General features: G+C 35.9%; 2 protein-coding genes across 2 annotated transcripts; both read left to right on the top strand.

Moving 5' to 3' along the window:
• The first annotated feature begins 249 nt into the window (after window positions 1-249).
• Window positions 250-10,461, top strand: LOC144446070 (uncharacterized). The gene is made up of 10 exons (XM_078135764.1): window positions 250-454; window positions 3,854-3,949; window positions 4,485-4,597; window positions 4,979-5,095; window positions 5,507-5,665; window positions 7,087-7,186; window positions 8,474-8,569; window positions 9,096-9,211; window positions 9,775-9,891; window positions 10,294-10,461. Exons 1-10 carry the CDS (start codon window positions 304-306, stop codon window positions 10,459-10,461), a joined length of 1,233 nt encoding a protein of 410 aa, XP_077991890.1. The 5' UTR covers window positions 250-303.
• Window positions 10,462-13,808: 3,347 nt separating this feature from the next.
• On the top strand, window positions 13,809-26,928 carry LOC144449464 (uncharacterized). The gene is made up of 8 exons (XM_078140003.1): window positions 13,809-14,083; window positions 18,060-18,240; window positions 19,202-19,341; window positions 19,597-19,726; window positions 20,836-21,049; window positions 22,100-22,166; window positions 22,830-22,948; window positions 23,120-26,928. The coding sequence occupies exons 1-8, from the start codon at window positions 13,876-13,878 to the stop codon at window positions 24,749-24,751; spliced, it is 2,691 nt and encodes an 896-aa protein (XP_077996129.1). The 5' UTR covers window positions 13,809-13,875; the 3' UTR covers window positions 24,752-26,928.
• The last annotated feature ends 636 nt before the right edge of the window (window positions 26,929-27,564 follow it).

Below are 27,564 nucleotides of genomic sequence, written 5' to 3'. Positions count from 1 at the left end.
AGGAAAACTTAGTGTGTTGAATTGTATTTGTGAACTCATTAAAATTTGTCGCGGGAGGGGGTCACTTTTTTCATGCGTGGTAGAGGGGGTGGGTCAGGATTTTTTGTGTGACGATTTGGGGTTTATATTTTTCATGCCTCGGTCTTTTGAAAAAAAAAACACCGCTCCACCTGTAATTTATGTCCAGTCCCTAAAGCCATACATCTCACTAGGGTCACCTAACCTATCTAACCCTTTCACTCCTAGCTCTTTAAATCGTACTTTGGATTCAGTCCCTTCCTCGATTTACGTCTATCGGAAAAAATGCCAAAATACAAACTCGTTTATTTCAACCTGAAAGCTCGTGCAGAGGATACAAGATTATTATTTGCTGCAGCTGGAGTTGAATATGAAGATCGTCGTATACATTACTCGGGTTTTCCCGTGACTGGAGAATGGGTGGACTTACAACCAAGTAAGCATAGCCTGGATCACAGGCAGTTATGTCTCAGACTATTTCTATCAGAATACAATAAAATGTCGATATTTTCGATAAAATAGACGTGTTTAGCCAACTATATATGAAAGGGGTAAAATTACACTTGCTTCTGTGATCGTGCAGGTCCACTCACCGCGAAAGTGTTTTCTTTCGCGGTGAGTGGACCTGCGCGATAACAGAAACAAGTCCCTTTCATATATAGTTGGCTAAAATACGTCAATGTATTCTGATAGAAATATTCTGATACATATCTCGGGAAACAAATGCCTGTGGCCTGGATGTACCAGGGTGTTACCATGGATGTATTAGGAGATCTCCTCTAATACATTTATGAGTACGTACGTATACGAAGGGCGTGCGAGTCCTTTTTCAAACGAGTCGCATTTTATAGTTAGTATTACCATGAGTGTTTGTCTTTTTATTTCTCAACTATCACAAATGACGTTTCGACTTGGACAAGTTTTCTAGGAGCGCATATTAAAAGGGGTACACTTTCATACCACCACCGCATACAAACAATTATGACATGACAGGACTTCAAAGTTCAATTCTTTATGACAAAAATGGCTGCCGTTCCATTGGGACCCCAGGAACCGTAGTACAAACAAAAAAAAAACAAATAAATAAAGATACACAAACAAAATATGACAGAAAACGAATGACAACATTTACTCTATGAAAAAGGTGAACTGACACCCTTTGCTACATTTAGTAGCACTGTCTACAATATTTTTACCTCCCGTAAGGGTACGGGAGGTATTAAAAGGGGGATGTCTGTCTGTGTGTCTGTCATATGTCCGTCTGTGTGTGTGTGTGTGTGTGTGTATGTGTGTGTGTCTGTCTGTGTCACCATTTTCTTAAAAACGGCTGGCTCAATTATAATGAAATATAGTACATATAATGTTTGGGGTAATGGCTAGACCTGATTAGTTTTTTTAGCGAGATCTGTTCATGTTAATTAGGAAAATTTGCATATCAATGAAATCAACTAATTAAGCAATATCTTAAGACTGCATACTTCAATTTCAATATAATTTAGTGTATTCGTTAAACATAACATACATTTGTCCTATAAAATTTGATGATGTACCTTACAGCGTTAATGAAGAATTTGCATAATTAATTATTTTCGGTAATTAGGCTATCCCTTAAGAATGCATACTTCAAATTCAACATAATTTAGTACATACGTTAACCATAAGAAAACACATATGTCCTATCAAGTTTGTTGATGTACCTTACAGTGTTAATGAATAACTTGCATAATTAATGATTTTCGGTAATTAGGCTATATCTTAAGAATACATACTTCAATTTCAATATACTTCAGTACACACGTTAACCATAACAATCGCATATGTCTTGTAAAGCTTGTTGATGTACCTTTCAGTGTTAATGAATAATTTGCATAATTAATGATTTTTGATAATTAGGCTATATCTTAGGACTGCATACTTCAATTTCAATACAATTCAGTACATACATTAATCATTGTGCATGTCCTATTAAGTTAGTTGATGTACCTTACAGTGTTAATAACTAATTTGCATGATTAATGATTTTCGGTAATTAAGATATATCATAAGAATGCATACTTAAATTTCAATATCATTTAGTACATACGTTAACCATAACAAAGCAGATATGTCCCATAAAATTTGTTGATATAGCTTACAGTTTTAATGAAAAATTTGCATAATTAATGATTTTAGGTAACTAGGCTGTATCTTTAAAATGCAAGCTTCAAATTTCATATAATATGATACATATATCAACCATAATAATACGCACCTGTACTATGAAGTTTGTTGCTACAACCTTTACCTTTATATGAGTATTTTGAATAATGAACGATATTCAATAATTAAGCAGTATCATGCACTCTTCAAATTCCGTATAATTTGGCACATACATTAACCTAAGAAAGCACGCTTGTCCAAAAAAAGCTTGTTACCATAGTTTTTTTAGTTTAATAGTTATTTGAATAATTAGTGATTCCCTTACGGGAGGCATTCAGTTTAAATCTGGTTAAAAATGGGATGACAGCCGCCACCCTATAATGTAGGTGGAATGACAACAATTGTTATATTATGGAAAACGAATTACAACATTTACTCTATGCATGTATATACGCTCACACCATGATTTGTAGAAGAAGATCAACTCACAACAGAAGTGGATGGAGCTTAAGATCACTTACTTTTTGACAACCAATTGCATTTTTAATCAGAAGTTTCAGGACTAGAAGACTGCCTTGTCTCAATTTTGTTGTTGTTATTATCATTATCATCCCTGACTTCACAATGATGATGATGATGATGATGATGATGATGATGATGTCCTCAATGTATTGAATGACAGTGATAGTGACACTAAGGAAAGTGACAGTGAGAGTAGTGAAAAAATGCAATGCACAAAGTGATACTGAGATTTTAGAGTTATTACAGGTTACTCGATCGGGGAGAGTGTGTACCACATGGAAATCTCGATATCAATTATAAACAAAGAATAATGTACGTATACCAGTAAGTATGGTGACATTTGTGCTTGGCAGAAATATGTGTCGTATAATCAAATTCATTAAAGGGACAGTATTTGTAACTTGATGATCTTTTTGCAATATCTGTGTGTCAAGTGCAGTTTCTTGTTCTACTCCTCTGTAAAACATGTTGAAATGCCCTGTATTTGGTCAACACAACCTGTATATATGTAAATTGTAAAGTGTAGTTATTGTTGATAATTTTAGTCCAGACTAAAATTCACTTGTCAAAAATAACAATGCAGTTTGTACATATACAGGCTGTGTTTACAAGCGTTTGCCAAACACAGGAGTGTTTCAATGTGCGTTCAATTGAGTAGAACGAGAAACTAAAAACTGTAGTTGATACACAAAACAAACATACTGAAAAAATCATCAAAAGTTACAGCTACTGTCCCTTTAATATGTCCACATAATTCCATCCATCTATCAGTGAATGTGTTATTTTGAGATGGGGGAAGGTCAGATTTTAGAACTTGGGATTGGGGGAGGGTCACATTTTAGAAAAAGGAGTAGGGGGAGGGTCACATTTATAGCTCAGACATACCCTAAATTCCCTGGCCCACCCCCGCGAAGGCTCCCTTAGTATACAAACCATGGATAGATAATGGAATATGTTTGAATCTTATAAGACATGCACTTGTGGCTTTGTGATTTCGAGCGTCGTCAAGCGACAGACAGACAGACAGACAGACAGACAGACAGACAGACAGACAGACAGACAGACAGACAGACAGACAGACAGACAGATAGAATGTTTCCTTTGCCTTTATTTAACACAGTCAATTTTTGAAATGTGGTTTTCAAATTTCTTCTCTAACTTCATGTTTTTCCAGAATTTCTTTTTCATGAAGTACCCATGCTAGAAGTTGAGAGCGGTATTACACTATATCAGAGCCATGCAATAGCTCGGTATATCGCCACTGAATTCGGTAAGTGAATGCCACAGGTGATGTTCTTTAAGATTTGAAAGATTATTGGATAATTTTCGATGTCACCAAAGCATGACAACGTCGTGACAGTTGTCGACTAGAATGACCCGAGGCATGTAATTTAGGTGGGGTGGATCGACGGGAGTCAGTTTCCCTGCCATGGGCGGTGTCTTGGAGTTGAAGGTTGCTTTAATCAAACTAACAGGTTTATCAAGACTGAAATATCAGCTGTTGTGGCCACCTGTTTCATCCCTTTCTACAAAGGGAGGGATGATAATGACTCTCCAGGACATGTATTTTATAGTTTATCTGGAATCTATAAAACATGTAGGATTTATATCACATTTCAGGGTATCTCAGTACATATCATATAACCCTCAGCATAAATGGGTGACTCATTACAGGCAGTTGATATTTCTATTTCCATAAATTTAGGGAAACGTTGACCTTAAACAAACAAATAAATAAACATAGTAATTGTGTACATAAAACATGCAACATACGAAGGGAAACCCACTGTATCTTCTGTATATAGGTCTAGCTGGTGAAAGTAACTTGGAAAAGGCACAAGTTGATATGATTGTAGGTGGTGTTGAAGATGTATTCAATGGGATTAGAGACTATTTCTTTGCCCATGAAGACAAGCAGGTGGGTTTCATAATCAATTTATTGTATATTGTAATATCAGTTACAATTTACAATGATCATTTACAATAGAGATAATTGAAGTTCAAAACGCAACGTTTGAGTTAGGTCACGTTGTGGTGGTATCAAGTTGAATACACTTTGATTAGATAGAGAGTGTTGATGACAGTTAATAAAGCACTGACATGAATGAAAGTCGAGATATTATATCATGGTTACTTTTCAATGTTGGAATTAAAATTAATGTAACCTTTCTGTAAGTTATAACTCTGCCGTTTTAGTCAGAAATGACATCGAAGACTTTGTAATCACAACAGCATGATCTTTTTAAACAAACGTTTATGTCATGTAGTGCATTGCTCTTTTGTTTGTTTGTCGTTTAAGCCGCAAATCTTCGAAGGGCTGTTCGACTCTCAAAGTAAACTCTCTATTCGTATGGGTAATCTGGAACGTTTGTTGACAGCTAACAATGGAGGCGATGGATTCTTTGTCGGAAATAAGGTGAATGCTTTTTTCTCATGTCTATATCCCTTACTCAGTCTTTTAAATTACTAAAGACTACCATCGACGACTAGGTGAAATCAAATTGTAATGACTTCACATTGTGAGCCAGCAAAGAGGCTCAAGTGTAACGACTGCTAAGTCTAGTTCCTATACAGTATCGTTACGAGTTATACCTTCACTCACTGTATTGTGCTTAAACCACAGTCTGGTCATCCAGACTAACTGCTTAATTGATGAATTCGACCAATTACAAATAGATGAAGATCTAAGATGTATATTCCTCTGGGACCTTTCTCTACATCTTGCAGTTACAATTGGTCGAGTTCAAGTTCTATCTACCTATCTCTGACTATTGCAGTTAACATGAGTTTATCTGAAGTTTTATGCACCTTTCTCTGCCTATTACAGTTAACCTGGGCCGATCTTAAGTTCCACAGTAGCATCGGGGACAACATCAGACGACTCAATCCTGACTACCTGGGGAAATATCCAAAACTGTCTGCGCTTATGGAACGAATTGAGGCTGTACCATCTATTAAGGAATGGGTCGCCAAAAGACCAGACACGGTATTCTAGATTTACAAGTCTTGTGTACCAAAAGTAATGCCCTGAAAGAGAAGAAAATTTAATTATCTGACAACATGATACGAACTGAGGATACTCTTTCAAGCTCTAGTTCATAGATTTGGCTCTTAATACTTTGACAAGCCTTAGGCCGTTTGTATGTCGAACACGATAGCTAAATTTCTAAGCTAGACTTTTAAAAACATAATGGCAAAATTAACTATCATACATTGAATATAAACATTTGTACCTCGACTTTATCTTTGCAAAGATTCAAAATGTGTTTCATGTATGTATGTATGTATGTATGTATGTATGTATGTATGTATGTATGTATGTATGTATGTATACAGAATAGTTGAAATTGGATTATGATATCGATGCTGTTGTGACCATGGTATGCAAGTACAATTTAAAAAGTCAAGTTCTACCTCCAATAAATAAAGTTCATAGTGATGACAATCACACAAAGTGACCAACTGAAACTAATAACAGGATATAGATACGGGTATCCCATGGTAGGATGAACATTTCAAAATCTTTAATTACACATAAAACCGTTTGTTATTTTGGTGCTAAAAATATTAAATTGCAGCAGTGGTCCCAAGTAATCATGACCATGCTTACTCATTGAGAATATCAGGTTTTATCAGGATTTAATAGAATGATATAACAAAGGTAGTCCAAAATTATGTCATATCATAATTTAAGTAAATCGTGAACAACTCCAAAACAACCATGACTTTTCCTATAGCAAACACTTTCCAATATATGAATTCTGTAGTGCGAACAGCTGTGCAGACCTTCAAGCTGCAATGGGGACTATTTTATCTCTATTTTTGTTCACTGTTTTCAATATACTTTTACTATTACACACGCTGAAGCATGTACAATGACCTAAAGTTCAAACCCAAACAACCTTCCATAAATTTATAAAATGATTATTAAAAAGTTTTCAGGACGTCCCTTTTATAATTTAAAATATATATTTGGATTGATTTATTGATTGATATTGGGCATGAGTACCTGCCATGTATATATAGTCACCTGACCTGACAACTATATAGCTCTTTCACAAATCATACCTTGTATCGTATTAATCAGTCTCTTCGTCGATTTAAGTCTATCGGAAAAAAATGCCAAAGTACAAACTCGTTTATTTCAACCTGAAAGCTCGTGCAGAAGATACAAGATTATTATTTGCTGCAGCTGGAGTTGAATATGAAGATAGCCGTATATATTTCTCAGGAACTTCTCCCGTGACCGGAGAATGGGTGGACTTAAAACCAAGTGAGTACTGACCTTTCGATGTGACCTCAGCCTGGCCATACCCATAGCATGCATAGTGCGTGTAGTGTACGATCAAATGTATCAATTTATGCTCTATACAATAAGATAACTTTCTGTTCTTTCCGTAGATGTAGGGGAAATGTATTCAAGTCAAAACGGTGTCATATCTAGACTCTAGACAAGGAAAACAACAATCTAAGAAATACTACACGCCCGGTCTACACGCCCCTATGTGTAAGATAGTCATGTTAAAACGTGTTCCCACTTTATTGGCAGTTAGGGAACCTTCAGTATGAAACGGGGGGAGGGGCAAGTGCGGTATATTGCGTAAAAAAGTGACCTGCTTCTCAGCCCTCATTTTTTTCATGCCCTCCCCCATTTCTCCACAGCCCCCCCCCTGCCGTAAACTCTGACCCTAGCCTTAATTCATACATGTGTTTGGATGTAAATTTTGCAGTCTGAGAGCTAAAGGGAAGACCCCAAAGACAACTGTTTACCGACGTTGTCGGGACCAAGGTCAACATCCCAACGTGACTCCGCAGCATTATACCCAACGTCTTACCACACAGTTTCTCCCTTCTCTCCTCCAGTGTGACACACTCTCTTCCTCGATCACAACATAACTAAATTCATTGCAAGGTTGTCAGCAATGATTTGATTAATATGTTCTGATATTCACGATATGATATTACATGTACTGTACGACGATGGCAGTGGTGTAGCACTCCAAAATAATGAAAAATTAGAAAATACAATGAGTAAAAGTTAAAATGTGACCCTCCCTCTCATTTTGTCTTCCTCCCCGAGAACCGATTTGTAAAATCTGACCCCACCGCCGATCACATCGGGGCCTTCCCCACTTGTAATTACTGCAGGCGCATGATATTTGTGTTGTGTGGCATATCTCTATTTCACAAATATCACAACTGATGTTTTGCGAAATGAACAGGTTTTCAAATTAGTGCCACTTTAATAGTATACAACAACAACAACAACAACAACAACAACAACAACAACAACAACAATAATAATGATAATTAACAAAAACTTATATAATCAGTAATCAATTAATGAATTACATACAGACAACCTGTTAGTTGTATGCTATCAGGGATGCCTCTGCGATCTAACAATCAGAATTGATTTGATTGGGGGAGGGGGGGGGGGCTGGAGGATTTGGACTCAACAACTTTTTTTTCAACCACCATCACAGCAATTTTTTTTTCAAGAACATCTAGACAACAATTTTGTTCCCAAGTAGGGGTACAGCAAATTTTTTTATAAGTAAATTCTTCAAATTTGACTTTTCACTGCTTCAAAATGAATTCCGTGGTACAGGCTGACATGTGATCGAGTAGTGTTATCAAAAGTGAATTCCGTGGTACAGGCTGACATGTTAGCAGTTTTACAGATCAACTGTAACTTTCCTTGTACTGTATTCAAAATCTATATTCAATCTGTATCTGTATTCAATCATTTATAACTCTCATGTGTAATCTTCTCTGACTTTAAAATTTCCAGATTTTCTTTTTCGAAAAGTACCCATGTTGGAAGTTGAGGGCGTCATTACACTATACCAGAGTCATGCAATAGCCCGGTATGTCGCCAATGAATTCGGTAAGCGAAAGTTGACAATATTTCAATTGTTCTTTTTTAATTTAAGGTCATTTGATTACTTTCAATGTCATCAAAGCATCACAATATCTATGACAATTAGCCTATCGCAAGCTTTGTTCTTGTCGTCAATATTATTTTTTTGAAACCTTAGTTTTAAATAAAATGAGTGTGTATATTTGCTGTACTTTTAGGTCCATTGAATTACATAGCAAAACATTGCATACAATTAAGCTTTGTTCTTGCATTCATTGTTATTTTTTCTTGATAACTTATTTTTGAATAAAATGTGTGTATATACTTAAACTGTGCTGTTATCAACGTCACATAGCATACTTTTACTTTTTACCCATCATACATTGTTCCATTGGCAAATCATAAATTTGTTATTCACGGAATAATATACTACACATACTCCTTGGGAACGTCAACTGAACTATTTAACATGTACGTACATGTATCTTCAGAGGGTCAATTTGTAAATGAAACACGAGGAACCCTTATCAAGCACTGTATCTACTGTATATAGGTCTAGCTGGTGAGAATAACTTGGAAAAGGCACAAGTTGATATGATTGTTGATGCTGTTGAAGGTGGATTTGACAAAGGAATTAAGAATTATTTCTTTACTGCTGAGGAAAATAAAGTAAGTGCGCGATTAATTATTCAAAATAAATAAGAATTATAAAATCATCATTCAAATGTATTGTTGTTGCACGTCATAAAAATTCAAAACATTTTCTTTGATTTCAGTATAGACTTCATCAATTTTTACTAATCGGGAATTTTCATGTGCTAAGCCACAGCTTGGATGTAAAGTTGATGAAGTGTTGATCATTCGTGAAAAAATAAGTCGAGACATTAAGGTTACTATTCAAAGTTAAAAGTACGGGGTGTAAATAAATACTTCAATTCATTGTAAGTTACAATTCAAGTCGCAAACTTTGGAATCACAACATGAACTTTTGTATTATGTGTAAAAACTCTGTAAGTTTCAAATAGAAATGTCAGCAACTAATATATCTCTATTAACTTTGTATGTCGATGACATGTCATGTACTGTACTGTACTGTACTGTACTGTACTGTACTGTACTGTACTGTACTGTACTGTACTGTACTGTACTGCACTGCACTGCACTGCACTGTACTGCACTGCACTGTACTGTACTGTACTGTACTGTACTGTACTATATTTTTGTTCTTTCAGCCGGAAGTCTTTAGAAGGGTGTTCGACTCTCAAAGTACCCTTTCTACTTGTATGGGTAATCTGGAACGTTTGTTGACAGCTAACAATGGAGGCGATGGATTCTTTGTCGGAAATAAGGTGAATGTTTTTTATCAAACACATTTCTCTTTACCCCCTCTAAATTACTAAGAAACCCATCCAGGACTTTGCCAAACTAGTAGATAGGCTAGGTAGTAGATTTAATAAGTGGATCAGTTAATGATATACTCTCGAATAAATTGAAAACAATCATGGCCAGCATTTATTCTTCAATTTGATTCTAAAGTGTCACTCAACTCTTCAATCATTGGGCTAATGTCAGTTGTTCATAATAATTGTATAAGTTTATAATGGTGAATTCGACTAATGACTGATTAAATATCGAAGTTCTACGTAGTACCTATATCTATCTTACGCAGTACATTGATCGATCTAAAGTGCCACGCACCCTTTAACATTTGCTGATCTGAAGTTCTATACATCTTTCTCTACTTATTGCAGTTAACATGGGCAGATCTGAAGTTCCATAGTTGTCTCGGAGACAGTATCAAACGACTCAATCCTGACTTCCTGGGAAAATATCCCAAATTGTCTTCACTTGTGGATAGAATTGAGAATGTGCCCTCCATTAGGGAATGGATGGCGAAAAGACCAAACACAGCGTTCTAGATATGGATATCAAAATGAACGTAATGAAAGAGAAGAAAGTATGACTTTGACTGACTTATAATAGACAACATGAATGAAATAAAGATTTATTTCTGCTTTTTTTCGGGAATTCTTTTTCTTTTGCCTTTTGAAACATAAAGTTAAGAATCATAACAATCATATCATGAATACTTATAGTTTGACATTGCGAAGTCTTAGGATTTGACGTAAAAAGGGTTACCTACAGTATGCGCGCTTCAAGATTATGGATTATGGGGGTTTATTATGAAAATGTGAATGACCAAAGAATGAAGATATAAAATTCAACTATTTAAAATATTGTAAAGGTGCGTTACTGACCCCTATATTCTAGAATGGGTTTATGCAACTACCCAATATGAAGGTCTCTCTCTCTCTCTCTCTCTCTCTCTCTCCCTCCCTCCCTCCCTCCCTCCCTCCCTCCCTCCCTCCCTCCCTCCCCTCTCTCTCTCTCTCTCTCTCTCTCTCTCTCTCTCTCTCTCTCTCTCTCTCTCTCTCTCTCTCTCTCTCTCTCTCTCTCTCTCTCTCTCTCTCTCTCTCTCCCTCTCTCTGTTACATGAGATCTATCTAAGCTTACAGGCCCAGATCACATATCATGTTTATTTTAGTTTGATACAGCATTGTTATTTATCAAATTAAGATAGAAATATAATTAATAAAATATGACAGGTATTTAGAATAGTGCCGATGAGTCAAGTGACGTGACGTGACGTGACGTGACGTGACGTGTCGTGTCATGACGCCCCGCCAACAACAATAAAAACACCCTGTCAACACCTGTAAAAGGACCCTGTTATGTGTACACTTTGACAGTAAGTCTAAAGATACGAAACACAGGTACACATACACACCGTGGTCCGTGTATATACCGCACCGTCCACCCCAGACACAAATATATATATATATATATATACATACATACATACATACATCTATATACATAACTCATAATGAAAAGTGTTCATAATACGATGCAGAAAAAATAGTTTTTAATGTAAGTATACTTACTCGCACCATGGACTATATAATTATATGTTCACACACACAATCGCACCCACCCACATACTATACATAGACACAGCGTTATAAATGTACTCTAACTCGACTCACACTACAACACGCGCACACGCACGCACACATACATACATACATACATACATACATACATACATACATACATACATACATACACACACACACACACACACATACATACATACATACATACATACATACATACATACATACATACATACATACATACATACATACATACATACATACATACATACATACATACATACATACATACACACATACATGCACACAGATATACGCAAACATATATATTGATAAATCAAAGTGCTTAATATATACAAGGACATTAAACTTGTTGAAGAGTTGAAAATATTAAATTGAAGGAAGTTGGTTCAGAGGGTGCAATGAAGTGAGAAAATGTAATGAAGCGGAATAAGGAATACTGGTTCAAGTAGAGTTTGATATGTATTGGCCAAAATTTCTAAACATAGTGTAAAATGTGGTAAAATTATTTTCTATGTGGCACTTCCAGAATGTTATTATCGAGAATCTGTCTTTCGATTGTTAAAACTCAAGCTGTGGTTGATACTGGATTCAGTAATAGTGCCTGCCACTGTAGATCAATGGTTAGTACTAATTGTGTTTGCTGACTTCTGTATCATTGTCAACAATTAATATCCAACACCAGACGAACGTCATCCTGGGAATGAGATTGTAGCTGGAATCAATGTAATTGTCATAAATATCTTATAGAACTTGTTTCTGAGAGAGAGAGAGAGAGAGAGAGAGAGAGAGAGAGAGAGAGAGAGAGAGAGAGAGAGAGAGAGAGAGAGAGAGAGAGAGAGAGAGAGAGAGAGAGAGAGAGAGAGAGAGAGAGGGAGAGAGAGAGAGAGAGAGAGAGAGAGAGAGAGAGGGAGAGAGAGAGAGAGGGAGAGAGAGGAGAGAGAGAGAGAGAGAGAGAGAGAGAGAGAGAGAGAGAGAGAGAGAGAGAGAGGGGGGGGGGTTCAATAGAAATTTGCTGATAAAACGCGCTCTAGCCTCTATCACCGTATTACCAACATAAAGATTACCAGCTCTATGGTGTCTTAATCAATATGAAATCAACTTCATTAATAGTATAAGTTTGTTAGCCATGCACCATTTATTGACATTTATGAACTCTTTATTTGATAATATTGAGGTTAAAGTGATTGGGGAATTCAATGATCAAAACAACTTTATATCAATTGCAAAGAGTCCGACTGAGTTTAAATAGTTACTAGTCCAGAAACAGTCTAGTGCTATCCTGCACCGAATCTCGAGATCTTTCTTTACCGTCAGAGATGATTCGATATCACGTTAGCATTGTTACTGGGGTTGCAATGTAATAAGAATAAGAAAAAGGCTCGGGCCAAGAATTGAGTCCCAGAGGCACCACACACTGGATTTGCTTTGGGTTCGATGATTTTCCGATTACGGATTTTTGCTTTGTAAAGTAGTTTGTTTAAATCGCCATCTGTGTCGCTGTCTCACTCAGGTTAATATGTTAGTAAGACAGCCAAACAAAATCACAGATCGCGATGTAAACAGGCTATTTATACATAAAGATAACTATGAGTCCAGTTTAGCGGCCGACCGCTACTATATCGTTAATATGTAACTTGTGCAATAAATTTTCGTGTTCGATGGTGTCAAAAGTTTTTTTGAAATTAAGTTGATTGTGTTTCCGTCGTCCATAAGGTTACTACTTCATTTTTAGTACTGTAGTACTAGAGTTTCCGACAAACTTATTGACTACCTGATAAGCTTTAATATAGAAATGAATGTTGAATTTCTCTAAATGGGAAGCAGTCTGAAAACGGGTAATATTGCCAGCCCGTAAGAGCTTACCCACTCTCTTTACGCTTCTATAGGCTAACCGTGGTAAAAAAAATGTTAACGTTATGTGCTATAATGGAAAAATAGGCAACAAAGTCTAAAGAAATAACAAACAAAGATGAACTGTGTGTAGATTGTCTGATTGGCTCTCTTGAATAACTTTTTAAACCACGTGAGGCCCACATGGAAATATTTGCCGTAAAACGAGTAAGATGTCGTAAAACTGTTTACAGTTATTTAACTACATTTTATATTATCTGTGCACAAATAGAGGATACTGCTCCATTTCTAAAATATATAAAAACATAGACAATATGTTTTATGTCGGGAGGGCCACACATTTAAGCTCCCGAAAGTTACCCTTGCTATCCGTCACATGGCTCGCACTTGCGTACAACCGATATCGCCATTTTATTTATTTTCAGACAGAGCTGCTCACTCGTGGAGCTATCAGATGATAATTATTCGATTTGTCGGAATTTGAGCGAACATTGGCTCAGGATGCCTACAGACCGCCTCATCACACGATTTTCCACAGTCCCGTACTCTTTTCGACGACAAGAGACTGACAGTGCCTTCACCACGCAACAGTTTACGAGAGAACGATTTCGACGATGTAAAGGGTTGTACAGGAAAGATTTGACGGGCCATTATGGATGTGTAAATGCCATTGAATTCAGCAACAATGGTGGCGAGCTGCTCGTTTCAGGTAAACATTATGCTCTGTTGCATGAACCTCGTTTCTAGATAAACCAATAATACTGTTTGTTGATTATGAGCACGCTGCGTCTGTGAACATGCTCTATATATGCCAAGGGGTGAGATTGATGGTTCAACACCCGTGTTCAATTTGCAGGCCATGCTGATGTAGTCGGCAACAGCTGCAGGTTGGTGTAACAGGGCTGCTAGCTGTTTTTTTCCACATGGCTGTTTGGAGCTCTTCCAACCTCTACGGTGTTCGTGATATATTGTTGAGCTCGCTCGCCAATGCGTACATAAAGTTTGTTTTAGCTCGACCGATCACCATTTGCTGCCCCCCCCCCTCATATATAAGTATACCCCTCCCCCTTTTCTTCGCATGTGTGTGTACTCGTGTGGGAGGGCGGATGAACAAGGATATCTGTGTTTTCAAATTTCACTCTTGACATAAACATGGTTGTGATAGAGATGAGTATTCATGTCATGATCTAAATACTTCCTAATACTTGTAGGAAAACTAAACGCCAAGGAAAAAAACTGTTAAACAGCTGCTTCAAAACCTAATCCATGCATCTACATATATGTACAAAGCATAAATAACTTTATTGTCATAATGAGCGGTCCCAGCTAACATTGCACAGTTATTTATCCTTGTTTGGCAACAATAGAATGTAGAACTGTCACTTGAAAAGCTCTACAAATCAGGTATTTATGAATAATCCCCAATCAAATGTCACCCTTTACATAATACCTATACTTTACCCATTTAGTTGTTTACTCATACTAGTGATATTATATTGATTCAATTTTATCAATGTATAATTTTTTCAGAAGTGTAGTCATGTGACTTTGCCCAACTTAATACGCGAGTCTTGCCCCAGTCATCAGCCAGTTCTCCAATAATTTTTTCACAAACTTCAAAGTAATTACAAAAAATAGAATATGCATAAGTCATTCTAATTTGTAGTCTGCTGAAACTATGAATTATTTTAAAATGGCAAAAAAATGTTTGTATCAATGAGTTCACAATTGTTGTGATGATAGTGCAAGAATGATATCAAAGTGGATATCTATATTTACAGTCATTGCATTGCTGTAGCTTTCACCTTTCTTTGTTATCCTACTTCATGGCAGCCTAATGTACAGTGGAGTGGATGTTGTGTGTACAACTACAAGTGATATGAGCTATGTTCATGGTAAAATGTAGTGTACAAATATTCAGGGGTGGGGGGGGAGGTAATGTTGTATGTTAGAGTCTATTCATCTACAGTGTCCATGCAGTTGCATAAAATAATTCTTGAAAATCTGAGCTTGCATTTGTGTTTTCAGAATCATATTACTACAGAACAATCAGAAAATAGAACTGGATCAGATTGCATCAAGACAAGTTCTTTCAAAAATGGTTTCCTCATTATAGGAGGAAGGGAGACCCTTGAGTCGCCTGACAATATTTTAATTGTGTCACATGGTGTCAGAAGAAAAAAAAAATTATTTTACAATTCAAAAATTGCAAAGTTGTATTTGAAAAATTTCACAAGTTCCAACAATTTGACAGTTTCTGTAAAAAAGGATAGGACAAGGATTGCAAATTTAAAAAATAATACACAATGTAGTCACTGATTGAAGAAATGGCCTGATGTGGCTTTATAGGAGTGATATGGAAGGTTGTCATGACAATATGAAATGGGACTTCCTGTTCAAAAATGGAATATACAAAATATGAAGACTTTATTCAAAGATTGTTTATTATGCAAATTATACAGATAAATGAATGATATTTGAACTATAAAATTAGGGTAATTTCTTCTCTTTTTATAGTGAAAACCCCATGACCACATGTAGCCTATGATGTTAATACAAACATTCATGAGTGATTTTCTGAAGGAGTTTGACAATTGACATAGACTCAACTATAGGAATAAATATGTTGCCATCTTTTATTTTTTTCTAAGAATAGATTGGCATTTGTGTACAAAGTTTAAAGTTACATAGTCCAACCGTAGACACCATTTTGTTTATTGAAATGAATACTTACATAAAACTCATCTGTATGTATATTGTTGTCATTTTCTGCCATCAAGTGAGGACAAAATCACCGTATTGCTGTGTTTTCATCATATGTAGTTCAATGTGAACTCGGTAACTGAGTGAACCTAAGTTTTATGCAATAAAATCATTTATTTAGTTTGTCTAGAAGCAATGCCATAGATATCTATGTTACTAATACTACTTAGTGATCATTAAAATATGTTTTAATAAGCAGAATGGTATATCTTGGCCTGTTTACGGCATTGAATGACAGACTTTGATAACTCTTATATGCATTCAACTTGTCCTGCTAACAGTAGCAAGTAGATTGAAATCTGATTCAGGTAGCCACACTCCCAAAACCTGTAATACCCCAGTACTACAATAGCTGATTAGTGGGTGTGGAAAGTTTTAAAAATCAAACAGTCGGACATAATGTAATCACTCCCCACTGCATCTAATCAGTCATGGGGTACTCTGCAAACAGCTTTTGGGAGTGTGGCTAGCTGAATCAGTTTTTCAAACTGTACTTACCCACTTTCCACAGTTTGTAGGACAAGCTGAATTAGATGAGAGTTATTATAGTCATTCATACCATAAACAGACTGGATATATCTTCATATGAAACATTACAAAAATAAGAAAATAAACATTTAGATCGGGACCCTAGCACACAGATGTTGTCGTAATTTTGTCCAGGTCTGTTAATTACAAAATCTACTTTGAATGTATGACAATTCTCAGTTTATAAAAGTAATGTAACTTATACAGCCTAGGGTAAGTATTGTAGAAATGATATCCAAATTCATTTGAAAATACAGACTCATGAATTATGGAGAACGTGTAAAAGGTGTCTTAAGTCTGTGGTTAATACATATCAGATGTGCCGTATCATCAATATAGTATATGTATAATTTACTTTATTATTAAATCGTGTCTGAGTAAGTGTATGGTTTTATCATTTTGTCATCAAATCAATATGTACATGATCACACATGTAGGCAAATCCAAAAAAATGTAAAAAAAAAAAAAAAAAAAAAAAAATGTGTTTTGTCAAGTCTGATGTAAATTTTATTCCCCTTGTTTGAATTATTTAGCCTTTTGTGGGTTCTGTTATTCTCTTTTTCAAAATCTGTTTGTTTTAGTGAATTCATGAAATTTGACCTGTGGGTACAAACCTTTTTTTAATAAAACATCTATTATTACTGGTATCTGGTATCTTATTTACTGTCAATGACACTACATGTATGCTGCTTTATAAAAACACCAGATAATGTCAGAAACAGAATGAGAAACACCTTATTCATCAGAGAATATATTGTGCATGGTTCCTTGAATCAATAGAACAGTAAAATATAGTTACTTTGGAATGGTAAATTGAAAACGAATGTGACATTTCGATCCATCTACTGTGGATCATGGGAAACATATCAAAATGTTGCTATCTACTTTTAATACCATTTCAAAGTAATTACCATGTATTTTACTGTCCGGCTTTATTCATTCCATCAGGAGAAACTGAATTAACAGTTCATGTATAGTGTTTGTAGTTTTACTATTACTTCATATGATTATGTCTGTATTTCACATGATATATTACAGCATCTGCTGTCTGTGTTTGTCTGTTTAGCTCAGTCAATCAGAATCTTGATTGTAGCTTATTTTAAAAGTAGCTAGTAAAGTGTGAAACGTAGCCCATAAAATCTATGACTGAGACACATAAATTTACTCACTGATGGAAATAAACTAGTCAAATAAATTCCTGAAAAAGTAGTCAACAAAACATAGGAAAGTAGCCAATTGTTTTTATTGGCTATACTGGCCATCACCAACATCCCTGCTTATTCAGATTTATCAGAGCGTATTACATTATGTATCATATGAGAAGTAAGTTGAGGGTAAATACCTTTCTCTAACTATTCTTGTAACCAACTCTTATGATGTTGTATGATATATAGGTGGAGATGACAGGAGAGTGTTGGTGTGGAATATTGAGAAGACACTGTCTGACTTTGGTGACCCAGCCATAATGAAGGGTGAACATGATTCTAATATCTTCTGTTTGGCATTCAGCAGTACCAATAGCAAAATATTCTCATCAGGCAATGATGAGAAGGTCATAGTCCATGACACTCAGAGGTGAGCTCTTTCTTTCCTGCCTTTAAAAAGAATAATAATGGTACAAAACCATTTTGAAACTTGTGTGTAACTGATGAAGAAATTAATGAAATTCAAGAAATAGTTTTTCAAATGAAATTCATCCGTGTTGAGTAATCCATGTATTACATTATATTTTTGTTCCAAACACAAACTTGAAAATTGTTACCTGAATTTTTTAGACTGCATACTTCAGTGTTTGTTATCGGAGGGCAATACAAACGTATTGGTATCTGTCACCCCTTATTAACCTCACGTGTCCGTAAGATCACGTCAGTCTGTTGTCAAAGACTGAAGTATGCAGTCAAAACTTTCAGGTGACAATTTTCAAGTTTGTGTTTTGAACAAAAGCAAAATGTAATGCACAGTTTTGAATTTTGATAGTGAATAGTGATATTAAAGTATACTTGTGTGTATAGTGTTTACCACAGATGTACAGATTTTGTTAATCACAGATGTACAGATCATGTTTACCACAGATGTATGGATCTTGTTTACCACAGATGTACAGATCTGTCAGAATTTGCATAACAAGACACATTTAATGAAATGTGAATTTTGGTCATATCCCCATCTTGAGTTCAAACATATTGCACCTGTATATTGTATATTATTTGCCACAGGTTGCAGTTCATGTTTTGCTTGGCATCTTTTTGGACACATAGGTCTAAAAATTGGTGTAGACCAGGTTATATTGACAAGCAAGATCTGATCTTTCTAGGTCTGCTAGACCTGTTCTGAGATAAACTGAACCTAATTCTGATTTATATAATACATAAGCAGTGTTCATGTTAGAGAGTTTGAGTATGGCATAATAGCACATTTCACATGTGAAGTGCCCCTTAAAATTAGTCCTTGTGGTCGTAGTGCCCCATTAAATTGATAAAATTTCAAATCATGTTGTAAATCTGTATCACATCGCAAATTGTGTTGTTGTTTTCAGCCGTGAAACTCTAGACGTTTTCCTGCATGAAGACACAGTGTATGGTTTAGCTGTGGATCCCTTCAATGATAATGTGTTTGCCAGTGCATGTGATGATGGACGTGTTCTCATATGGGATATCAGAGAACGCAGTGGCCAAGGTATGGTTCTATCAAGTATTATCATACAGTCTCCCAATTGCAAGCATTTAGTACTATAATTATGGAATGTAATTTACACAAAAGGTGAAATTTTGTATAATTAACAAATACTGTAAGTATTGAAAGCTGTTGTGGAATTACTGATACATCGGGAGTTTTTTTGATGCAAGATATCTACTTTTAGCATATTATATACAAACAACATACACAAATCATGAGACTGAGGATTTTTGTGTTACTTTCTCTTTTTATAAGAACCCTTTGTGTTGGCAAACTACACGTCTGCCTTTCATGCTGTGATGTTCAACCCAGTAGAACCTCGACTTCTGGCAACTGCAAACTCTAAAGAAGGCGTCGGACTATGGGATATCAGAGCACCCAGAAGGTAATAGTTCACTTTTGCAATATTCAATCAATCAATCAGTTTATTTCATAACAATAAGGCCACAGGCCCAAAGAGCAAACAGTAATACAAACGTTTCAGTTCATAGAGGGAGATTCCTCTCTATTTTTCATTGCAAAATAAATAAATGAAGCTAAATTATTTAGATAAGTTATATTATCTGAATTCAAAAGTGAAATAAACTTATCATAGGAAGGGTTTAAACAAAACCACCTTGGTAACATTTCTTTACGAAGGTCCTTGTAAAGCGGACAAATTGCTAAGAAATGGTACTCGTCCTCAATACAGTACAAATTATGTGTAATACAGTATTTGCAAAATCTTTGGTCAGCAGGAATGTTTTCATGTCGTCCCCTCTCAATTTGCAAAGGATGCGAGGAGCAGCGAAATCTTGACAGTGCTGTTCTAAATTTACACATTTTAACACAACTTAAATATCTCTCTGGTTCAAGCATTGATTTGAAAGTGTGGTAGGAACGAAGCCTAGGAGATGATTCGATATCTTCGTGCCAGATCTGACTAGCACAGTCTTTTAGTCTTTTGCAATATTGCAGTTCAGTATGTATTTTTCAATAGTGTAGATTTACAATATTAATTCAGTGTCAACGTATACTATTATTTTCTGTGTGGCAAGGTATGACGTTTGGTTTGTTCCCAGATTATGTATATGCTCATGGGTGATGTTTATTCATTTCATTGAAAGGAAACTGAAAATTCTGTAGTGCTTCTCTAGGCATTGTACAATGTTTATATTCCATGCTTAATTTAGAACTGAAAATGATTCAAATATAACCATAAGTACACAGCATTGCACAACCACAGTATTGAGTGAATATACAGGTATGATCTAGGTCTTTAGAATTTGATATGAATGTTTGTGATTTGACCATAATTATGCACCATGGGTGTTAATTTATGGAAAAACAACCAAATTTATATGGCGTCTTCAACATTTTGTTCACACACATATACACTAAGGCCAAAGCAACTAGATATTGGAAAGCTCTGGCCAGATATATAAAGCATCATTTGAAATTTTAAAAAAAGAGATGATTTTGAAATGTTTATGATATATTTTTATTCTTCTGTAGTTGTTTGATGCGTTATGGTGGTAGTATGTCTCAGCAGAGTGCTATGAGCGTCAAGTTCAACAGCAGTGGTGACAGACTGGTAGCTCTGAGAAGACGTCTGCCACCAGTTCTCTATGATATCACGAATGCTGTCCCTCTACTTCAGTTTGATCATTCTGGTTACTATAACTCCTGTACTATGAAGAGTTGTTGCTTTGGTGGCGATAGAGATCAGGTAACTAACACAGTAATTGTTATCAAACTCTATTCATCATATCTGTATGGGGTTGGATAGTTTCTGCACGTGTATAAATGAACATAGAGATCAAGTTATTCTGCAGCTGTTTAAACTAGTTACCGGTAGGTTCTATTGTTGGCCATATATTGCACAAGGTATCTGCATGTTCAACCATTCAGATAGTCTATAGTCCAGCATTTACAAACAGTTCACGTCTGTGTGTGTAAATCTTGGCGTTGGTTGTAAGTAAAGGCAAAAGATTATTTAGATTGAATACAAGGAAAGTTTTAATAGTAGAATGGACAGACACAAGTCTTAGTTGAAGATATACTTCCAACTAGAGTACTAACGTATATTGTTTCAGACAAATATGACTGCCCTTCAGTCAAAAGTTGTATGAGTGTTAAGGTAAATTTGAGTATGAAAAATGGCTTGAATTTCTGGCTAGTTTGCACAAAGTAGATTTTTTTTAGGAAATTTAATTTGAAGTTAACTCAATTGTAATGATTCAAAAAATTGAGCTAGACTGTTGTAATTTTTCGTAATTTGACTCATTCCTATACCTGATATCCAAAGACTTGCATGGTATGATATAAGACTTGTATGATATGATATAAGACTTGTATGGTATGCTTTAAGACTTGTATGGTATGATATAAGACTTGTATGCTATGATATAAGACTTGTATGCTATGATATAAGACTTGTATGCTATGATATAAGACTTGTATGCTATGATATAAGACTTGTATGCTATGATATAAGACTTGTATGCTATGATATAAGACTTGTATGCTATGATATACGACTTGTATGCTATGCTTTAAGACTTGTATGGTATGATATAAGACTTGTATGGTATGATATAAGACTTGTATGCTATGATATAAGACTTGTATGCTATGATATAAGACTTGTATGCTATGATATAAGACTTGTATGCTATGATATAAGACTTATATGCTATGATATAAGACTTGTATGCTATGATATATTACCATTAGAGGCCATGGTAACTAAACTTATTGCTGTTTTGTTTATTTCCAGTATGTTTTGTCAGGATCAGATGATTTTAATCTTTATGTGTGGCGAATACCTGATGAGACGTTAGAAGGTAATACATTTATGGATACTTCAGTGTTACAAGAGATATTGAAGACAAGCTGCAGTGCTGTCTTACTATTCATTCTGTAGAACTTAGGTAGACAAGCCCCTGTGGTGATGATGGTGGTGTCAGGGATGGGGGCAGCTATATATAATGAAAGTAAACAGAAGTGAAAATACATGTGCATTGTTTCCTAATATTTACTTTATTTAGAGATTCCATGGGTAGGTGGATGGTGGCAGGGTATATTATATTGAAAAATCTGACCAACTAATTTAAGTGTTCCCAGTATACATAGCATTTTATGCTATTAGTTGCTAGGGATAAGGTCCATAAAAAACTGCAACTTATTGGGGGTTTTGACTCAGGAATTGTAGCCAAGTGTAACGTGTCAACTTGAATCCTTTGAATCATTAGTCAAACATCTAGGATATGGCCTTGGCAGTGTAACTTTGGCTCAGCTTGGTCAAACTTTACCCTTGTTCATGCCCATTTTTAGTCCATTCAGCAAATACATGATCATTACATGTTTATTATATTGATAATCTTTTAAAGTCAAGTTTCTACCAGATGTTTCTGTTCTTTGACTGCAATGAGTCTTGTAGCAAGCTTGTTGTCTTTTCCACCAGTTTAAACAATGATGATTTATGTACAATTTTGTTGTTGTTTTAGTTCCATGGGTGAGTGAAGCCCAAATGGTGCTGAAGGGACACCGTTCTATAGTTAACCAAGTTAGATTTAATCCTGACACTCATCTTGTTGCTTCATCTGGAGTTGAAAAAGTCATCAAGGTCTGTACCAAATCCTTATGCATGTTACTGTATTGTTATGCTTTCAACTCATGTTTGCAAGATATCAAATGAATTTGTGTTATTTGTGGTATTTTTCATTACTTGAAGCATTACAACATTAGCGTATTACATAATTATGTATTAATTTCATAACTTCTAACCACCTTTCAGATATGGAGCCCATTTAAGTTACCAGGTGGGAAAGGTAATATATCAGGCAGTCCAGACCCGGAAGAATTAGAAAGAAATATGTACTCTCATGAAGAGTATATTGATTTGGTGTTAAACAGTGGACAGGGATTATCACATGATTATACCAATCATTCTACCAGTGAGGACCCTCGTATGATTGCTTTCTTTGATTCTTTGGTGCAGAGGGAAGTGGAAGGCTGGAGTAGTCTGAGTGATTCAGATGATAGTCTACTAAGTGCTGAGGGATTCTACTACATGCAGTTGATGGAACGAGACCTGAGCAGTTCTGCTAGTGAGAGTCTTGTTTCAAGTGAAAGTGATAGCGATGGATCCTGGCATCCATTAAGATTTGAAATTAACAGTGATGAGAACAGTGACACTGTGGCTGAATCTAGACAACTGTTTGATTTGGATGGTCAACAGCATAACCAATCCCAGACTAATGAGTCAACAGAAAGAAGTAGGCTCTTAGCAGCTCAGCAAGCAAGCACTGAAAGGACTGTCAGAGAAGGGCTTCATTCATTAACATCAGCCTTGAGGAGAACCAGGACTTTATCTGTACCTGAAACAAGAGATACCAGCAGTGATTCCGATCAGGATTCCAACCATACCACCTCGAAGAGTGTACCGAGTAGCTCACCAAGAAATCAGAGACAAACAAGGCGCAGACGTTGGCTTCACAGTGACAGTGATTCTAATAGCAGTAGTCGACTTTTATCAAGTGGTCCCCACCTTGAGCATGACAGCCTAATCAGTCTGCGACAGCGGATAGCCTGTCGGCGTGCTCTAAGAGAGAAAATGGCTCGACGAAACTCACAGCGGAGCCAACAGAATGATGACACAAGTGATGAAGGTGATGAGGACACTCAAGCAAAACTACAGATTGTTACCTCTCAAAGGAGTGCCATTTCTTCTGATAGACGCAGTATTCGGTTGCTAAGACGACGGATCTATGATGAAGAGGGAGATGGGAATGAGGTTACAAATGAGGATATGCCAAGTGGTAGTGGAATTAATGAAAATAGTACACCACATAGAGATGGGGGTGGTGAATCAAGTGACAATAATTTTGATAATTTTGTAAGTGTTGCAACACATTTGTTAAAAAGGACCAGTCCAAGTAATGAGGATTCTAACCATTCACCGCCACCATGTCATCATAAGAAACAAAAAGTAGATGAAGACTGTGTACAGTCTAACGACAGGACTAAAGTCACAGCAGATTCAAAACACAGATCACCACCGACATGTAAAACTGAATCAAATGTTACAAAATCTACTAGCAATGGGGAAGTAGATTTGACATCGCTCTCAAAAGAATCCCACAATAGTGCAACAAATTCTACCACAACAAACAGTACAACAAACTCCTTGAATCCTTCAAGTTCCAGTACATGCAGCATTACACCATCAGATGCAGTGCACTCTGATGCTGCTAATGGTTACAGCAATGGAGATGTGGCTGCAACATCAACTACTAATGGAACTAGTACCACAAATGATGGCAATTGGAGAGACTTTTGTAGATTTAAAAACCGTCTAGCTAGGTCTAGGCGAAATTATCGAAAAAACTCAGAAAGTAAAGAGGATGTTCCTGATAGTGACGAATAAATAGACAAACCATCAAAATTCATTCTATATCCTCTTAACTTTTCTCAACCTGATTTGTTTCAAACTACCCTTGGGTTGTCATACAAAGTAACTGATATGTAACACATGCATATGTTTACTGCTGTGCTTGACCCTCAAATTGACCTTCAACTAGGAAGTTTTTTGACATCACAAGATCTGAGAAATTCATTATTTTCAAAGTTCTGACCATATAAGCACTTGTGTTAGTCATCATATTCTTCATCTTGCATGTACACATCTTAACAACTAAAGATCAATGTCCGAATAGTCCAAAAGTAGCTCTGTGAAAATTGTCCAAGATACATGTAAGTTCGTTTCTGAAGTCTGAGGCTGGCAATGTGTATTTGGGCACTGTTCTTGATGTATGAACAAACTCCTGGAACACTGAAGAACTTTGTATGTATTCAGTCATGCCTCCAGAGATTACTGACACTTGTTTTCGAACAAAGAACATATTCCCTAACCCCATTGGGAATAGACGACAACAAGATAGCGGATATGTCATCAATGATAGTCTGTCTGCTCTGAAACTCATCATTATCATGTCATATTTTGCTCTCTACTAGATTTTATGTCAGAAAACAAGCTAATATATAAATAAATTGCATGTCGAGAGAGATTTCTTGAATGCTTAAAGTTGGGGTCCATCTGTCTGTCCGTGCATGTGTTCACCCTCATATCTCTAGCAAGCACCAACCAATTTCAACCAAACCTGACACAATGGTAATATGCTATGTGAGACATATGAACGTCACTTTGTTTTGCAACCGAATCAAATATGGTCGAATGGTTTACCCTTATATCTATGGCATGCGCCAACTGATTTCAACCAAACCTGGCACAAAGGTAACATGCTATGTTGGACATATGCACATCACTTTTTTATGACTGACTCAAATATGTCTGAATGGCGGCCATATTTGTTGTTAAATTTCACAATATGCATCATAACTTTGCAGGTGTTATATGTAGTGACTCCATTCAAGTGCCTACACCCACATTATCAAAGATGAGCTTTTTTTAAAGACCTTGACCTTTGACCTTGAAAGTCTTCTTTGAGGTCAAATAGTCAATTTGGGGTTTCTCCATAGCTTTTCAAATCAAACATTTCAAGTGATAATATTTTTAATCATGACTTGGGTTTGACCTAAATTCATGACCTTGAAGTGTATACCAAAATGGCTGCCATATTTGTGATGAAAAGCACATTTTACCTGTTATCTCCAAAAAGTCTATGGACACCATCCAAATGCTTACCCTCACCTTTGACCTTGATGAACATTTTCAAGGTAAAGAGAGAGAAAGGGTTACATTCTAGCTTCACACTTAAGATGGCCAAATAGTATTGCTAATTATACTGAAAACCCAACACTACAAACATTTGCATCCCTGGAAAGTCTAACAAAGTATTTCCATGTTAAAAAGCTAATCATCTTAGTAATACACTATACAACACAAAAGTTGAGCTTATGCTTGTTATTCATACCAAGACGATGTTCTTGTGTGTTTAGGCAAGAAATTTGGGAGAAAGGAAAGGCTGCCCTCAGCATGTTTTCATATGTCAAGGACAATGTAGGTGATTGCATGCCTAAAGTCTTTTTGATGTAGATGGGTTCAACAGACCAAGAGTAACATGTAGGATCACATGTTTACCATAACATTGAGATCAATCACTGAATATGAAATTAAAGACAGGACTCTGCATCATCACAAATTATGAGTGACTTTATCAATGCCCATGGACTGCATCTTATTAACTTTTTGTGAAATGTAAAAAAGACTTGTACAGTTAGCTGCTGATTGCATGCTATTTGGCAAATTTTGTCAAGTTGACTTGAACTTCACAAAACTGAATGAAATTAGCAAGATTTAAAATCAAAAGGGGATCCTTTTTGAAAGTTGATGTCAAACATTTTTACCATGAGATGATATACTTTAATCCTCGTCACTCAATGTAGTAATTTATGTAACGGATTTGAGAGGTTCATTTGACATGCTTTGGAGAATGAATGAACTCTGTCATCCTTCATTTTATTTATAAAGGATTCAAGAATGCAAAATTTCAAATTCATATTTTGACATGAGAGGGTATCATTTCATACTTTGACAATATCCATTCAGTCTTATATTATTTACATATATATTCATAAGGTGTAAGGTGGTACTATATATGAATTTTTTGTTGATGATGATTATTAATCTGTCGACATACAGAAAGACAGATTTGTGCTAACTGTATTACGTCATTCTGTACAACATTCTTCCTTTGTGTATCACTGTGAGTAATGATGTAAATAGTAACAACCAATCATGTTGGTTTGAATAAAACTAGTAATTTAATGACTGATGTTTTTTGTCGTCAAAGATGGTGGTTTGACACATAGCTGTGATGTTATGCCAAGTTGTAACATAACAGTGGTCTGAAGTCTGTGGAATAGGTTGATTATCCTTATTCATAAAGTGAGTTATATTTGCTGAAGTTGAATTCATTTACATGATACACCGAAAGAAAATAAACTGACAACCACTCCCCCCCCCCATCAATAAACTGCAAGATGCAACCATTGGATTTATTTGTCAACAACAGTTTTATATTTCAACGTCTCACATGACAGCATCTTACAATAGTTCACATGACCAATTAGACATTGCTCATAATCTGCACATTACAATACTTCACTGTAAGACATTGCTCATAATCTGCACATTACAACACTTCACTGTAAGACATTGCCTATGAGCTAGTTAGTGTTCTGGCTTTCAGCTCAGCCATTGAGATCCAAACACCGGTA

Source organism: Glandiceps talaboti, chromosome 2, assembly GCF_964340395.1.
Source record: "Glandiceps talaboti chromosome 2, keGlaTala1.1, whole genome shotgun sequence".
Taxonomy (NCBI): domain Eukaryota; kingdom Metazoa; phylum Hemichordata; class Enteropneusta; family Spengelidae; genus Glandiceps; species Glandiceps talaboti.
This window is presented reverse-complemented; position numbering and strand designations above follow the sequence as displayed.